Here is a 17,787-nt window from a genome sequence, read left to right as displayed (position 1 = left end):
CGAACTGAGGCTGTTCTGAGGACAAAAGGGGGGGGACTCAATATTAGGAAGGTGTATATAGGAATCACGTTGAAATAGTGGTGGCAACTTCCTCTGGAGGGCACCTTTAACAAAGGCATAAGGCAAATATGTCATGTACATTTTATTATACATTTTTAGTAGGAAGCGAGTAAGAAAGAAAGAAGGAAGTGAGTGATGGACGGGAGGGCAGGACAAGAGAAAAGATTATTGAGATTCAGCCACAAAGAATGCGCTTCCTGCATGCTCTCAGAGACGTTCATATATAGTCAATGAACTAAGCAGACCATACCCAGCAAAGGCATTGGTGCCTACGAGAGTGCCAACCCTTAATAAATCCTCTTAAGGATCGTACCTTTTTCAATTTTCGCCTAAAATTACATACCCAAATCTAACTGCCTGTAGCTCAGGCCCTGAAGCAAGGATATGCATATTCTTGCTACCATTTGAAAGGAAACACTTTGAAGTTTGTGGAAATGTGAAAGGAATGTAGGAGAATATAACACAATAGATCTGGTAAAAGATAATACAAAGAAAAAAAAAACATTCTTCTGTATTTTTTGTACCATCATCTTTAAAATGCAAGAGAAAGGCCATAATATATTATTCCATCCCATGTGCAATGTAGATGTTGGCCACTAGGTGGCAGCAGTGTATGTGCACCGTTTTAGACTGATCCAATGAACCATTGCATTTCCGTTCAACATTTTGTATCAAGACTGCCCAAATGTGCCTAATTTGTTTAGTAACAACTTTTCATGTTCAAAATTGTGCACTCTCCTCAAACAATAGCATGGTATTCTTTCACTGTAATAGCTACTGTAAAGTAGACAGTGCAGTTAGATTAACAAGAATTTAAGCTTTCTGCTAATATCTGATATGTCTATGCCCTGGGAAATGTTCTTGTTACTTACACCCTCGTGCTAATCACATTAGCCTACATTAGCTCAACCGTCCCGGGGAAGGGACACCAATCCCGAATAAGTTTTTTAAAGGGATACTGCGAGATTTCAAGATTTTGGTTGTTTTTCTACTTACCTAGAGTCAGACAAACTCATTCCACGGAGGGCCGAGTGACTGCAGGTTTTCGCTCCTCCTTATAGACTGGTTAGCTGACAACTTCACGAAAACGATGCGCATGCTTCAATGCGGGCGTAACGTCTGTGTGCTGTTGTGATTCAGGATCACAGATAACAATAGAGGCCTCTAGTGGCCATAAGGCTGTATTCCAACTTCATTGGCTGATCCTTCCTGCTGACCCTGTTGGAATCATGTCCAACTGGGTCATCAGGAGGGATCAGCCAATCGTGAAGAAGAAAATTGAATACTTTAAAATGGAGATAGCCTCAATGGCGCTTACCATGCTGTAACAGATGCCATAATGGCACGGATACAATGATGAGGCCTCTTTCCAGCTCTATGTTCTGGATGGCCAGATAGCTAGCAACAATGACAAGAGGCTGCCATGTGGGGAATTGTTGGTGGCTCGTTTCAGCTAGTTTTATCTTGTTTTTGATACCATGTCTTGTTTTGAGGTGTTTTGACTGATCTCACGACTATGCTAATATGGCTAAAATTAGCTAGCTAGCTAACCAACAACTGTAACGATGTATTTGAGAGACAATAAGTGCTCATTGTGCAAATGTATTTATGCTTTTGAATAACCATTGGAGACTAAATATAGTTTACATGTTGTCAACAATCGAAGCCAACCCTGTTCTGTTTTGCCCCATAGTTGCGCACACCAGTGGAGGCTGCTGAGGGGCGGACAGCTCATAATAATGTCTGGAACGGAGCAAATGGAATGGCATCAAACACATGGAAAACATGTGTTGGATGTATTTGATCCCATTGCACAAATTCCACTCCAGCCATTACCACGAGGCCATCCACCCCAATTAAAGTGCCACCAATCTCCTGTGGCACACACGTCGGTTTTGTTGCTAAACAACCAACCTGTCTATACTTTATTGATGAATTAAGGTCACTGATTAGTAAGGAACCCCCCTCACAAGGTTGTCTAGGTCTTAATTGAAAGGACAAAACAAAAACCAGCAGACACTAGCGCCTAGTCCATGGAAGGAGTTTGACACCCTTGGGTTAGTTAGAAGGTATATTTCTCTGCTTTGAGATGAGCTGGCTACTGTTCCCGGGAGATTTCCAGTAATTGTGCTAAGCTAACAATATGCAAACTTCAACAATCTCCAAACTACACGCAGAGACATAAAAATGGTATCCATGAGTTAGTCTGACTGGGCAGAGGCGGAGTTAGAGGTTTCGCTCACAGACAAGAGTGACAGTGACAATAAAGGAGAACAAGGAGAAGCAGAGACAGAGTGACAGCAGAGATAGACAGCACAACAGGGAGGAAACAGACAGTTTTTACATGTTGTATTTGTCTTAAACATGAGCTGGTTAAAACGAGCTGTTAAAAATCATGTTTCGCCAGTCATAGGTACAGTAAAAGTTGAGAAAAACGAATTGTTGTCCCAGTCTGTCCCTGGACGTAACTAAGCGGTTGTGTAATGAGTACGATTCTGTGTTTTCCCAAGCAAAAAAAGGCTTTATTTGGATTCCCAATGAAAATTCAACCATAAGCTATATTTTATTAAAAAGATATATATGTTGTTTCTGGACTATCCACCATGCAGCCTGGTTGACAATATGTCCGAGCGGCGCAGATTTCTGTTCGGTTTTAGAAGGGCGCTCCTCCCTCACCGCTTTTGCCCTTTCGCGTCACAGGCCATAGACCCGTGCCCTGCAGCTCAGCATAATGGAAGTCGCCCAGTGGTAAACGGCCTGAGTGGGACATCTTCATAAATCCACCATCTTTGATGCTCTTCCACCCGGAAATAAGCAGCATTTTTAAAGATGGCGGAGCAAGGGCCAATGGCGATAGCTATGCGGCTAAGAAATCAATTCCAGTCCGTATATAAGCTCGACCCTTTACGAAATGAGGTAGGTACAAATTAGTTTCGGACTCTATAGACGCGACAAGACCAGTAAGAATTGTTTAAGTTAATTAGAGCTGAATCTAGCTACATAACTACGACGAGGAAAAGCAGCAATGCGAGCGCTTCCTCCTGTCACCAAAGTGATGGAGAGAGAGCTGCCTACGTGTGCGCAGGCGTGTGTGGAAGAGTCTACCCGTGTTTTCTGGGCAGCTACTGCAAGGTCCTTCGTGCAAATGTGTACCGTTAACTCCCCGGTTTCACACCTGTAACGGTCTACACTATTAGTTAAAAGACGCATTTGCGTTTTGGATGAATGAAAATTAGTTTATAGGTAACTAGCTAATTGTGTTTGCTAGGCTAGCTAGCTTCTGGTGACGGACTTATCGAACCTTGCTTGTAAAGTGACTAATATGTGTCTTACCTGTGTCCTTTTATTTGCAATTCCATGTGTAGCGTACTGGGTTGCTAGCGATAACTTACAAATAAAGAACGTATAGATTCTACCCTGTTATTATTGACATTGTGTTAGCTTATGTTAGCATAATAGATACTCTGCTTACTCCGCTACAATGTTGCAGACACCTGACACGCCAACCTGCTTATATATATGTGTGTGTGTGTGTGTGTGTGATTGGTTACATACTACACATATTTTGCAGATGTTATCGCAGGTCCAGCGAAATGCCTATGTTTCTAGCTCCAACAGTTCAGTAAGAACTAACAATGCGAAACAAATCCCCAAAGTTAGAAATATCAACCTAGTGGAAAAGAGCAATCATCATATTGTTATTCGAATGAACTCATCATTTTGTCTACTCTAGAATGTAAACATTCTAGCTTGTTTTTGACATTAATGGTACATTGTTGCTGCTCAGGAAAAAAAATCTAGAAAATGCAGGTATACTTTCTACTCGAGATTTCAATAGCAACTTATTATTGTTGAAGGAGGAAGTCAAGTTGAAGATCAAAGACCTGAACGAGCACATAGTGTGCTATCTCTGTGCTGGGTACTTCATCGATGCCACAACTATTACAGAGTGTCTGCATACATGTAAGTGGGCCCAGCCTGTGTTTTCAATGTTTTGGCTTCTTGCCCTCTGAGAAATGGGCAAACTGTTACAGACGTGTATAAACCCTGGATTACTGATGCCTTATTGGCACTCTCCAGAAGAAGTTGTCCTGCATAGGAATTAATGGAATTATACAGTATTTACATTAAATAAATTACATTTTGTCCTTGAAACAATTAAAGGGATACTTCTAGATGTTATTTACTTCCCCAGAGTCCCATGAACTTGTGGACACCATTTTGATGTCTCTGTTTCAAGTATGAAGGAAGTTGGAGGCATTTTCGCAAGCCAATACTAACTAGCCTCAGCCATTGCGCTGAAGATGGCCATAGACTTCCAGCCGTTACTGCAACTACTATTAACTTCCTTCATACTGGACCCTGAAACATACAAATGGTATCCAATCCCGAACTATCCCTTTAAGTATTTGTTGTTGCAGTGGGGACAGTAACATTAGAACTTTACAAAAATTATACTTTAAGGATGGCTCACGTAAGTATGGATTAAGGTGTCTGTAATAGAATAAATGTGGCAAAAATGAATGTAAACATTAACAAATGCATTTCTATAGAATTCAAAATGTTTTACAATGGTGAGGGAGTGCTAGATGGAGGTGCAGTGGCTTCATAACAGCGCTTCATGTCAGTCATCTAGTGTATATATTAATCATTGGTCCTAGCCTACTTATTGCCTGTGAATGCATACAGTTGTATAGTACATTTTAATGTTATTATTAAATAACATTAATGGTTAATGTCTCTTCTGCTTCTATTTCAGTCTGTAAAAGTTGTATTGTGAAATACCTCCAAACCAGCAAGTATTGTCCAATGTGCAACATAAAGATCCACGAAACACAGCCTTTACTGAACCTGAAATTGGATAGAGTGATGCAAGACATTGTCTACAAACTGGTTCCAGGACTTCAAGAAAGTAAGTAGGCTAATACTTGTTCTCATTTTTGTTACATAGTACTTTAGTATTGGTTTTGATGTTTCACAAGTCGAATAAAGAACAGTCGCTATTTATCCTGTGTACTTTGGAGAGAAAATAGCTCTCAACTCCTAATTGGAACAGCTTTAGTTAAACTTCAGGAGGAAGCTGCATTACATTGTTAGCCATTTAGCGTGGGTTGATTTTGTATGTGAAAGGCCTTATTCTAGGGTCCTTTGTTTTCTGTTCTTTGAAAACAGGTGAGGACAAGCGAATAAAAGAATTCTATCAGTCGCGTGGGCTTGAGAGAGTTGTCCAACTCTCTGGAGAAGGTAAGCCTTTACAGGAAAAAAAAAATACAACATTTCACATTTTGTGAATATACAGCTTTTCCCCCAATGTCATATGTTATTAATTTGAAATGGTATCTGTGTGTGTCACCCCTAGACTCCATACCAGATGCTACAGGATTACCTTTCACCACCTTTGACCATTCCAAGGCCCACTTTTACAGATATGACGAGCAGGTCTCGCTTTGTCTAGAGAGGCAAAGGTAAGCTTTCGTGTCATGCCTTGACAAAACTATTCGCAGACCACTGGACTGTAAACAAATTATATTTCAAGTGGTGGATTATCACTGTTAGACTTAAGTGTCGAAGTTCAGTCTTTTGGTTCTATATCCCCAATCAGTGTTTCCTCTAGCTGGTAATTGACATATTTTGTCCATTTTCAAAATACATAAAAGCCAACAATTAAAAACATTGTTGACCCAGAATATATCCTAATGAAAAAGAAATATCCTCTAAAAATCACATTGGCTCTGCATGAAAATTGGTTCAGGTTGTCTTTCAATTGCATCTCTTTACTCTGCCTTTCTCCTCTGCCGGTCTGTTTCTCACTCTTGCTCACACACACAAACTTGCAACATTGCTTGAACTGGTACTGGCCTGCAGACTTTACCACTCCAGTGAGTCCATGACAGGGGGAGAAGTATTCATATATTTTATGACATTTTGCTAGAATTATCTCCCTAATAAAATAAAAATAATTTACAGAAATGTACAGTCCACCGAGGAGGAGTATTTAGATAAAGTAATCTTGCTTCCTCTAACCTAATGTCTGGTCAAGTAGCCAGCTAAATGTTAAACTAGTGCAAAGCAAGCAAGCTAGCTGGTTGGCTACTGTACCAAGGATGGAGGCATAAAGAAGTGGGAAAATGAAGTGACACTTAAATAGAGCATATTGACAAGCATAGTTGTGGGATGTTTTTATTTATTTTTTCCTCTCACAAAAGTATTTCTCTGGGCCTTTACTAGTCTTGTATTAGCGGACCAATATAGCCATCTGTAGCACAGGTTTAAAAAAAATGACGGGCCCTACCTCCAAACAACTTCCCGCGGCTATGTTGACAAGACACAGAGACGGAGGGAGACATTGCGCAAGGATCCAACATTCACTTTGTAGACTATTATTCTTCCTCCTTAGATAGCTCAATAATCATTGTCGCTTCCATATCGGCAGTGGGCACTCCTAAAAAAAATCCTTAGCCTACACATTGGTTGCATTCAGATGGGTTTCTATTACAAAATGCCCCTTAAAATCCCTGTGTGTCATGCTTAATCATGTATTCTCTCGTCCCTGCAGTTTATCTCTGTCTGGAAAAAAAGATAAGCCCAAACTGACTCTTCAGGTGGGTAATGGACCTGCATCCTACCACCAGAGGTCTCTGTTGGTTTAACGTGCAGTGTTCTGTTTGGATTGAGATGAAAAACAGAGGTCTCCATAAACAATGCTTCTGTTAAGTGTCAATTGCTGTTGCAATTATGTTTTTAATTTGAGTGTGTCTGTCAGTCCTTACTAGAATTGCCAACAAATGTTTTGGTATTTCTGTTTATTTACGTAATAATTTGGAATCATACTTGTGTTGAAGAGCGGAATCGGAGTTGTAGTAATGTTGTGGAAATGTTTCTCTGCCTCATCTCTGCAGCAGAAGTTTGTGCGCTGCTCGGTCCGAGCCGAGGTGAGACACCTGCGTAAAGTGCTGTGTCATCGACTGAATGTGGAGAAGCACCAGGTCAGTCTACCCTCTAGCAAGACTACATTTAAGAGGGCCATTTCAGCCCAATGTGCAGTGTGCACTTTTTGTAAACACTCAAACACAGGAACCACATCCTATGATTAAAAAAAATATATATGTTTTAGCCTGTTAGAAAACTGAACAAAGTTGCAACAACAGATTATCCGAGTGCTTTGAATATTATACACAAGTTTAGCACATTTTGTGTCAGCTTGTGAGTGTTTCAGAGACTTGAGTGCCATTGTACAGTTCACCCAGGACCAGTTATGTTTTGTGGTCTCCATTGCTCCACAGGTCCAGATGTTTTTCAATAATGAGTTCCTTCCAGATCACATGACCATGAAAAGGCTGTGGCTCTCTCACTGGTTTGGCAAGGTACAGTGCTCTCATGTTTAGCCAAACATTTTCATACTGAATTCCTTTACACTTGAACCGGCTTTTCCCATTTGGACAGTCATTTAGAAAAAAACTACTGTGGTAGAAACAGGACTGTGTCAGATTAAGGAAATAATATTCGGTATCAATATTCTGTAGTGACTTCAAATGATGCGATATCTATGGCAATTTTACTCAAACGTTCTCTGGCACAAGAAGTTATTTTGTTACTTAGCAAACTGTAGGCCCTATTCAATCAAGGAGTTTGTGTTTGCGGGATAAGAGAACAAATAATCTCGCTGAATAATGACAAACATACGAGTGCATATTTAAACTATCATGCTGACACTGATTCATTTCTCACTACACTTTCCTTAGTAAATCCAAATATGCTTAATCGCAATGCAATTTTTTTGGGGGGACTTACCTCAAATCTTGTCATCGGGTTATAATTGATTTGGGAGTTTCTTCAGAATTGTGTTAGTTTGATTTAATGTTTATGTGGGATCAATTTAGTTGTAATTAATTGGGTATTTTTATTGCAGGCTCAACCGTTGGTCCTTCACTACACGATCAAGGACAAAAGGACAAGATAGGATTCCCCCCCCCCCCCCCCCTTTTTAATGACCTCAGCAGCTGTATATATTTTGTTTAATATATAGTATATTTTAATAGTGTTTGTGTACATATGCGTATTTTCCTCTTTGTATTTTTTTTCTAAAATAAATAGTGGAAAATAGTGGACAAATGTGCAGAGTTCTTTATGATAATTTCTGGAGATTTGCACTGCACTTACAACAGAAACTGTATTCAATTATGGGAAGCCATCAAGCCAACATCAAAATGGAATGAAAGAATGGATGCAACCATCAATGAACCAAGCAGTAATATCTCAATTCATTTTAAAAGCTACTAATCTTGGTAGTTATGTAAGATAAAACCTAACATAATAGCATTGATGCTTTAGTAGTGAATATAATTAGAGGAGCAGAAGTATGTACACCATGTTTTACAGTGCTTTATAGACCAGAAAATTAACTGTACAAAAATTGTAATCTACAGTGCATTCGGAAAGTATTCAGACCCCTTGACTTTTTCCACATTTTGTTACATTACAGCCTTATTCTAAAATGTATTCAATATTTTTTTCCCCCCCTCATCAATCTACACACAACCCCATAATGACAAAGCGAAAACAGGTTTAGACATTTTGGCAAATGTATTCAAAATAACCTTATTTACATAACTATTCAGACACGTTGCTTTGAGACTCAATTGAGTTCCAGTGCATCCTGTTTCCATTGATCATCCTTGATATGTTTCTACAACTTGGACTCCACCTGTGGTAAATTCAATTGATTGAACATGATTTGGAAAGGCACACACCTGTCTATATAAGGCCCCACAGTTGACAGTGCATGTCAGTGCAAAAACCAAGCCATAGGTCGAAGGAATTGTCTGTAGAGCCCCGAGACAGGATTGCGTCGAGGCACAGATCTGGGGAAGGGTACCAAAACATTTCTGCAGCAGTCAAGGTCCCGAAGAACACAGTGGCCTCCATCATTCTTCATTGGAAGTTTGGAACCACCAAGACTCTTCCTAGAGCTGAGCAATTGGCTGAGAAGGGCCTTGGTCAGGGAGGTGACCAAGAACCTGATGATCACTCTGACAGAGCTCCAGAGTTCCTCTGTGGGGATAGTGTCCTTCTGGAAGGTTCTCCCATCTCTGTAGCACTCCACCAATAAGGCCTTTATGGTAGAGTGGCCAGACAGAAGCCACTCCTCAGTAAAAGGCACATGATAGCCCACTTGGAGCTTGCCAAAAGGTACCTAAAGGACTCTGAGACAATGACAAACAAGATTCTCTTGTCTGATGAAACCAACTCTTTGGCCTGAAGTCGAAGTGTCACGTCTGGTGGAAACCTGGCACCATCCCTATGATGAAGCATTGTTGTGGCAGCATCATGCTGTGGGGGGATGTTTTTCAGTGGCAGGGACTGAGTGACTAGTCAGGATGGAGGTAGAGATGAACGGAGCAAAGTACAGAGGGATCCTTGATGAAAACTTGCTCCAGAGCGCTCAGGACCTTAGACTGGGGTGAAGGTTCACCTTCCAACAGGACAACTACCCTAAGCACACAGCCAAGTCAACGCAGGAGTGGTTTCGGGACACGTTTCTGAATGTCCTGAGTAGCCCAGTCAGAGCGAGACTTACAGACCTGAAAATAGCTGTGCAGTGACGCTCCCCATCCAACCTGACAGAGCTTGAGAGGATCTGCAGAGAAGAATGGGAGAAACTCCGCAAATACAGGTGTGCCAAGCTTGCAGCGTCATACCCAGGAGAACTTGAGGCTGTAATTGCTGCCAAAGGTACTTCAAAGTGCTGAGTAAAGGGTCTGAATACTAATGTATTTATATTAGTATTCAGGGGATTTATTTAAATGTGCAAATATTTCTAAAAACCTGTTTTTGCTTTGTCATTATGTGGTGTTGTGTGTAGATTGAGGGTGGGGGTGATTGTAAGCAATTTTAGAATAAGCTGTTAACGTAACAAAATGTGGAAAAAGTCAAGGGTTCTGAATACTTACCGAATGCACTGTATAAGTTGATAACAAATACTGTTGAAGTTTACATACACCTTAGCCAAAGACATTTAAACTCAGTTTCACAATTCCTGGCATTTAATCCTAGTACAAATTCCCTGTCTTAGGTCAGTTAGGATCACCACTTTATTTTAAGAATGTGAAATGTCAGAATAATAGCAGAGAATGTTTTATTTCTTTTGTCACATTCCCAGTGGGTCAGAAGTTTACATACACTCAATTAGTATTTGGTTGCATTGCCTTTAAATTGTTTAACCTGGGTCAAACGTTTTGGATAGCCTTCCACAAGCTTCCCACAATAAGTTGGATGAATTTTGGCCCATTCCTCCTGACAGAGCTGGTGTAATTGAGTCAGGTTTGTAGGCCTCCTTGGTTGCACATGCTTTTTCAGTTCTGCCCACACATTTTCTATAGGATTAAGGTCAGGGCTTTGTGATGGCCACTCCAATACCTTGACTTTGTTCTCGTTAAACCATTTTGCCACACCTTTGGAAGTATGCTTGGGGTCATTGTCCATTTGGAAGACCCATTTGTGAATTAGCTTTAACTTCCTGACTGATGTCTTGAGATGTTGCTTCAATATATCCACATAATTTTCCGCCCTCATGATGCCATCTATTTTGTGAAGTGCACCAGTCCCTCCTGCAGCAAAGCACCCCCACAACATGATGCTGCCACCCCCGTGCTTCACGGTTGGGATGGTGTTCTTTGCATTGCATGCCTCCCCCTTTTTCCTCAAACATAACGATTGTCATTATGGACAAACAGTTATATTTTTGTTTTATCAGACCAGAGGACATTTCTCCAAAAAACTATGATTTTTGTCCCCATGTGCAGTTGCAAACCGTAGTCCGGCTTTTTTTATGGCAGTTTTGGAGCAGTGGCTTCTTCCTTGCTGAGCGGCCTTTCAGGTTATGTCGATTATAGGACTTGTTTTACTGTGGATATAAATACTTTTGTACCTGTATCCTCCAGCATCTTCACAAGGTCCTTTGCTGTTGTTCTGGGATTGATTTGCGTACTATTGTTTGTACAGATGAACGTGGTACCTTCAGGCCTTTGGAAATTGCTCCCAAGGATGAACCAGACTTGGAGGTCTACAATTGTTTTTCTGAGGACTTGGCTGATTTCTTTTGATTTCCCATGATGTCAAGCAAAGAGGCTCTGAAGGTAGGCCTTGAAATACATCCACAGGTACACCTCCAATAGGCTAATTGACATAATTTGAGTCAATCATAAGGTTCTAAAGCCGTGACATCCTTTTCTGAAATTTTCCATGCTGTTTAAAGTGTGAACTTAGTGAATGTAAACTTCTGACCCACTGGAATTGTGATTTAAATGAAATAATCTGTAAACAATTGTTGGAAAATGTACTTGTGTCATGCATAAAGTAGAAGTCCTAACCGACTTGCCAAAACTATTGTTTGTTAACAAGAAATTTGTGAAGTGGTTGAAAAACTAGTTTTAAATACTCCAACCTAAGTGTTTGTAAACTTCCGACTTCAACTGTTAGTTTAATTGAGTTCAGTGGGCCAAGTCTGGAATGATCAAATGGGAGTATTGCAAAACTAACACTGAAGAACTCTACATTTTTGTAAATCGTGTTCGTGGAAGCACCTATACCGTACTTCATGCAGTGTGGTACTTTGATGGCCTAGCTGTACATACCTCTTGATGCATTTTTTTTTTTTTTGCCCCCTCACGGTTTTTGCTGATAAGTCTTGCTTGTATAGGAATAGCTAATGGCCAAAATCTCTAATAGCCATGCCTGCATTGGGCATCAGTGCTAGCTCAGCCCATCTGAGTTAAATCAGTAATGCACTGTACTCAAAGCCATAACCAAATCTCCTATTAGATAGCTTTTTGTTTTAATGATTGTCAGTGAGACTTTTATGCCTGATGTTCTTCCTTCATACAGAGCAATAGTAATGGTGTCTTTTTGTAGGCACTAACTCCGGCCTGGCTCGTTGGTCAAAGTGTATGGGGACATTGTTTTTTGGGGTGAAAATGTGGTCTGTAGTAAACACAGGCTTAGATCTTGTTTTGCTCTGAGAATCTTCATCTAAAGTCAATTTGAATTTTCAAACATGCATGTACTCAAAACAAGCTAAAAGACAAAGGCTTCATAATTCATAAAGGTCATATTTAACTGACTGACATCTCATGGAACAAAACATAAGATCTCCTAAGCCTGTGTTGACCTTATTTTTGGCGATTATCCCAAAACCCCATTATTTTCCCCATTTCATTTCCCCCATAGGAATGGCTGAACAAACCAGAGGTAACTCCTGTCCGGTTTTTAGGACAACAAGCTGTTGTGCTCTATTGCAAGTGATAACATCCCACTAAGCAACACTAGGTGGCAGACTTCATTCATTCATTACTTTTAGGTTGACAGGCAATCTTTGAGGGACATTATTAGTGGAGCTATGGAGTTGCTTGACTACAGAATAATATAGAATAATTAACTTTTGCCACCTGACTTTCTAGTGTGACTCAACAATTATGCAGGGAGATTTGTGCCATTTGAGAGTCTCAATGTTATTCAGTCATGCCCTGTGTTGACACCATATTCCATGTCATCTTTTGTAGCACAGTATATTTGGGCTTTAAACCAACTGATGGGTATCTGTATTATAACAAAGGGCATATTTTCATGTAATAACTAAGACTGCATGTCAAGAAATAACATATCCAATAGTACAGTATGCTAAAGAAATGACCAGTTATTTACTTAAATTATGGTGAATATGCTAATGCTATAATGTTTGTTTTTTGGATTCACTAAAACATGCACCATTTGGTATCACAGTTACCACTTGTGTCGAATTCTTTGAAGTAATTTAAGTAAAAATACAGTGTTACCAATCTCCAAGTAAATACCATAAAGCACCACCTCAACCAATATCAACAGAAGTACATAGCCTACTACATAAATTGTGCATCTTTGAATACATTTTAACAATCAAGCGCAGTGGTGTTGGCGCCAAAGTCATCATGGGCCGTGGGATGGTAATCTCCCTTACTTGCATTGGATTTGTAAGTCTAAAAAACAAGTAAATGTGGCTAAACCACTTCCGTTTAATTACAATTTTAGATCACTCATTTGTCACTCTGCATTAGTGTTTATTTGCATGCCACAACCAGGTAAAACAGTTGTAAGCTTAAGTACTTTAACAGTGTACCTCTACTGTAATTACTGTACCTACCAATGTAACAACTATGTTAATACATAGGTATTATAGAGGCACAATGTAAAGTGCCCTTGACCAGTTGAGCACAAAATAGCCTGTTCATCGATACTAGTAATAAGTATTGCTATGGTTATTTAATATTAGTATTATTGAAAAGCTTGATAGACACAGGTTTGATTAAATAAAAGGATTAATGAAATATCACATCTGAGCATTTGTAACAGACGTTGTCTCAAACACTGCATAACCTTATACCATTTCGTTTGAGAGAATATTAAATTGCAGAATTCCCAGCCGCCCGCTCGTGGTACTATTTTTGTGTATGAAAAACGTCAAATGAAAGTCGTTGCTTTAACGTGGGTAGACTAAGGTAATGTTGTGATAACAGTCTCTATAATATTCATAATTTTCTAAACGAATACTTGGTTTTATTGGCCACATACACACTTATGTACAATTTATTGATTTGTAATAAAGCTTATCTAACATTGTTTTTGTAGACCGCAAAATACTTTCCCCTTCAAAATAAGAGAGAACATATGATGCAAGCAGTGGATCAGATGCCGTACATCGCGTTGTGGGTCACACTTCTTTACCCAAGCCGGAAAAAAAACTATTGGCCTATCTGGCCTATTCTGGCAGAGCCGCTCCACAATGCACCTATAAAAATCGAGTTGACTTTTCAACCCCAATGATTCCAAGCGATTACACCAATTGTGCGCACTGGCGTTCCGTCTTCTCCCTGTCTGAAGAAGCCCCCTTCATCTGGTTACAAGTGTTACATATGGACCGAAAGTTATTCAAGCAGACTGCAGTTGGAACAACAAGGATGCAGGGGAGAAAGACAACAACCCTCCTATTTCCACTGCCTCCTATTGAGATGTATTCATTAGGACCCCCATGCCAATCTATTGCTATTCATGGTCGTTTTTCTAAATTGGTATTCAGAGGCGCAGATGCGTCCCATTATTGCTGCCGGCTCAGTGAAAACTTTATGTACGGTGAGACGGGTTAACCTAATCAATCATGTTGACTAGTTTGTGTTAGACGATTCAGAAACCATATGGCAGTGGAGTGCTCGCAACCTTTTTTTTTTTTTTACGCAGCCCCGGGTCCTTACCATCTTGTGACAACTGTTAAAGGAGTAAAAATGAAGAACTTGTTTAACTACCGCTAATTGAGCCACTTTACGCCCAACGACCAGTAGAGTAGGCCTTCTGTCAACAGAAGGATTTTCAGTGGAACAAATCCGGTGTGCTAGGCCTAACCAATACTTTGATGTTACCAGAAGTAAAACAATATTGCGTTCTAGATAAATGTTCATGATACTGTTGCCTTATTGTATTCTCACAAATTGTAGGTTAAACCGATCCACATCGAGACACAGATAACATGAAATATCATACCCTTTATTTACATAATGCTGGTTAAATAGAATGGTACAATAAAATTAGGCATATGATGTTTAGTTATTGATTTAATATACATAGCCTAACTTATGCATGTAAAAAATTTGGCGATATGTCTGCAACAGGATAATGATCATGGCTTTTTACATGACTGCTATTGGCATTTCTTTTTTTTAATGAAATATAGCCTACATCAAGATCGATACATATCCTAGACCCCAATTTTAATCTAACCCATTTCGGTTTTTTTTCTTCAGTTATGGGCATTTTGTAGAAGACGTGGGCCTAACCTTGGGCACATTCGAGTTTTTGGTAGATATGTCCTTTAGCAGCTGAATGTGGATGAAAAGTTAAATAATTGCCCCCCCCCCCCCCCCCCCCCCCCCCAGCGTTAAATGTACATACACATTTTGCAGTCATGATCCTGTACCAAAACAAAGTATTTTTCATATCCAATTAAAATAAAGATGTAGGCTATTCCTCAAATAATAATTTGGTGAAATTGAAACAGACAAGGCTTTACAGTCCTATTAATAAATTAAAATGGAGAAGAGGAGAAAGTAAACTTTCATTTTTTTAGTTTCACTTCTCCAGTCGTCAATATCCGTGCAAAAGTTAAAAATGCCCTTTCTTAAAACATGGGCCTACTGTCAATCGTCCACCTCAATCTCTTCGTCCTCCTCTGAGAATTCGTCCGTGGTTTGATCTCTGGATGAAGAGGGGGACTGTGGAAATGCTCGGTGTCCTTGTGACGACGGGGAGATGCTTCCTTGCGGGTCGTCAATGTCTTCTTCCATGGTGACTAGCTTTTGCAGGGTTTGTGGTGGTATTTTCTTGAGCGACTCCACGTCCGCTTTCATCTCTTCCAAGTCTCTCTTGAGCTTGGCCCGTCTGTTCTGAAACCAGGTGATGACCTGAGCGTTGCTTAGCCCCAGTTGCTGAGCTATCTGGTCTCGGTCGGCCGGGGACAGGTATTTCTGGTACAAAAAGCGCTTCTCGAGTTCATATATCTGATGGTTGGTGAAAGCTGTCCGGGACTTTCTCCTCTTTTTTGAGGTCTGCCTCTGTCCAAAGGCGTTCACATGCTCACGACCTTTAGGGAAACCAAAATACAGTCACTCTCCAAAACAATATCAGAACAACATGTCTACAAACGTGTGCCATGATTAGCAGCTTTGTTGTTGAGGCTTTTTTTAATAGGGTTGCAGATGCAAACTATTTTTGTGTGGCCAATTGTGGTGATGGGTATGGTTTGGTAATAACTTGTGGGCAGCATTCCATAGAGCCATATGAAATGAATGACATGTATGTTTTACATTGCCTATTCATCATTAGGATTAACATGGCTGTCAATATCAGGATCTAAATAAATATAATTCTACTAAATCAAACAGCCTATAAAATGTTGCAACTTAATTTAATGATACACCAGGAAGCACAATAGAAAATGTCGGTTTAGAGGCCTGCTTTGCCACCCCAATAAATTGTAGGTTTCCTTATACTGGTGTTTAGTATCTAACAAATCAACTCAAATGCTGAAATAATAGCCAAGGACAGATTACATCGCACAGGCATGATTGTTTGGGGAATTTAGGCTTAGCAATAGCTTGAGACATAGCCTATTGCAATGCCTTTTAAAAAAACACAAGTTTGACAACAGTTCACACGACCAATAGGCTATCAACAATAGCTATTAGAGATTATGCATATTTGGTTAATACAATCACTAACTGAATCTGTACATGTAAATATTAAAACGTCATGTCTATTGAAATCCTTACCTTCAGCTGCTTGTATAACGCTGACTTCCAGACCTTTAAATGTTTTGCTGGCTAGTTCCTCCAGAGCGCATAACGGCGAAGAAGGAGTGGTAATACCGTTCCTTGCTGCGTTTGAGCCGGACACTTTTTCAATAACTCTCGGTGGACAGAGATTAGCAACTGATTTCTTCACCGAGGGTTTGTTTAGAATATCCTCAATACTGAACGGCGTCAGTGGCTTGTTGGAGTTGGCCGGGGGTGGAAGCTGGTCCAAGGGACCCCGTCTCCTCTCCTCGCTGCTGGACTGCAACACGGAGCCTGCCTTCATGTCTTTACTGGAGGTCATCGGCCGTCCAAAGGAATTACTGCTGACAAAGGCTGATTATTTCATTCAAATGCTAGTTTAAACGTCCACGAGTGTTTCCTTCGATTCGCGTCTTCACAACCCACTTTTTTTTATCACTTTCAGTCGAATCTTGCAACTTCACTTGTCTGAAATGTTTTCTCCAAAATAACCATGCTTCGGGCGTAGGCTGCAGTTTCACAGGCAACCGAATTGTATTCCCTTCCAGAGAGAGACAGTTCCTCTGCGAAGTTCCATGAAGATCTTTAGAAAGTATAACGGGTAGTCGCTGGGGGCGATTCCTGCGAGGAATAAGCTGTCTCAAGGAACAAGAAAAAGCAAGCAACTGCTAACGAGTTATTGTTGATTGGGCGAAGTTCAATTAGAGAAACACTACACTACTTGCTGACCCGCTGCTGCGTCTTAAAGGGCCAGACCAAAATAACTAATTGGACGCGGGAATAGGAGGAGTGTCGCCTCAGTTTTGGGGATGTTTGAGGAGAGGGTGATGGCTTGAAATGGTTATGCATCTGCCGCCCCCCTTCCCACAGGCAACATGTTCCCCGTGTATTTCTCTGGGAAGGGAGTTGATGCTCATTAAACAATGCCACAAGCATTCTTGTGAATAATGGTATTATTATTATAGTACACAGTACGTCTAATTGACCATTAAAAGTTTCAGTATTGCCACCATTTGTAGCTTAATCATAAAAAAATTATACGAGATTTGAAAGCACTTATGATTCGGAGACAAAGGGTTAGGTGTAAAATGTAAGTGCTAGTAACCACAAAAGCTTGACCAGGGTACACCAAACTCTGATCACTGCACAATTAGCCTAATTTAGAAATCCCCCCCTGCAAGCAATATAGTAGGTAGGCCTAACTCAAGTACAGTAATATGCCATTTTGTGATGTGACAAATATGTATTATTATTATTATTATTATTAGGCTACTAATGTGTTATTATGTTTTGAGTGCATTGTCTATTATTGACAACTGTTTTCTAGAACTGTACAAAAGTAAGCCTGCATTATAATTAACATTCCATGTTAGCA

General features: G+C 40.1%; 2 protein-coding genes across 3 annotated transcripts; one reads left to right on the top strand and one right to left on the bottom strand.

Annotated features, from left to right (window-relative positions):
* The first annotated feature begins 2,840 nt into the window (after positions 1-2,840).
* LOC106611618 (polycomb group RING finger protein 1) lies at positions 2,841-8,172 on the top strand. 2 transcript variants are annotated; one of them, XM_045723879.2, is made up of 9 exons: positions 2,841-2,976; positions 3,918-4,023; positions 4,820-4,972; positions 5,233-5,304; positions 5,420-5,525; positions 6,617-6,662; positions 6,963-7,046; positions 7,344-7,424; positions 7,970-8,172. In XM_045723879.2, the coding sequence occupies exons 1-9, from the start codon at positions 2,890-2,892 to the stop codon at positions 8,018-8,020; spliced, it is 786 nt and encodes a 261-aa protein (XP_045579835.1). In that variant the 5' UTR covers positions 2,841-2,889; the 3' UTR covers positions 8,021-8,172. The 2 variants fall into 2 exon arrangements, with proteins under 2 accessions (XP_045579835.1, XP_014067487.1); XM_014212012.3 differs by having other exon boundaries at positions 6,960-7,046.
* A 6,831-nt stretch (positions 8,173-15,003) lies between these two features.
* Positions 15,004-17,330, bottom strand: LOC106611617 (transcription factor LBX2). Its single transcript, XM_014212010.3, has 2 exons — positions 16,410-17,330; positions 15,004-15,721 (listed from the first exon to the last, which is right to left on the bottom strand). Exons 1-2 carry the CDS (start codon positions 16,732-16,734, stop codon positions 15,279-15,281), a joined length of 768 nt encoding a protein of 255 aa, XP_014067485.2. The 5' UTR covers positions 16,735-17,330; the 3' UTR covers positions 15,004-15,278.
* Positions 17,331-17,787: the final 457 nt, after the last annotated feature.

This window comes from Salmo salar, chromosome 09 (assembly GCF_965601325.2).
Source record: "Salmo salar chromosome 09, fSalSal1, whole genome shotgun sequence".
In the NCBI taxonomy this organism is placed as follows: Eukaryota; Metazoa; Chordata; class Actinopteri; order Salmoniformes; family Salmonidae; genus Salmo; species Salmo salar.
Note: the sequence above shows the minus strand (reverse complement) of the source record. Positions and strands in the feature narration are given on the sequence as shown.

Bases quoted from the DNA above. Each gene is read 5' to 3' on its own strand.
- LOC106611618 (XM_014212012.3), top strand. From the start codon at position 2,890: ATGGCGGAGCAAGGGCCAATGGCGATAGCTATGCGGCTAAGAAATCAA. The intron at 4,024-4,819 runs GTAAGTGGGCCC...CTTCTATTTCAG, and splicing joins TACAGAGTGTCTGCATACAT to TCTGTAAAAGTTGTATTGTG. The intron at 7,425-7,969 runs GTACAGTGCTCT...TTTTTATTGCAG, and splicing joins TCTCTCACTGGTTTGGCAAG to GCTCAACCGTTGGTCCTTCA.
- LOC106611617 (XM_014212010.3), bottom strand. From the start codon at position 16,734: ATGACCTCCAGTAAAGACATGAAGGCAGGCTCCGTGTTGCAGTCCAGC. The intron at 15,722-16,409 runs GTAAGGATTTCA...GTTTCCCTAAAG, and splicing joins CGTTATACAAGCAGCTGAAG to GTCGTGAGCATGTGAACGCC.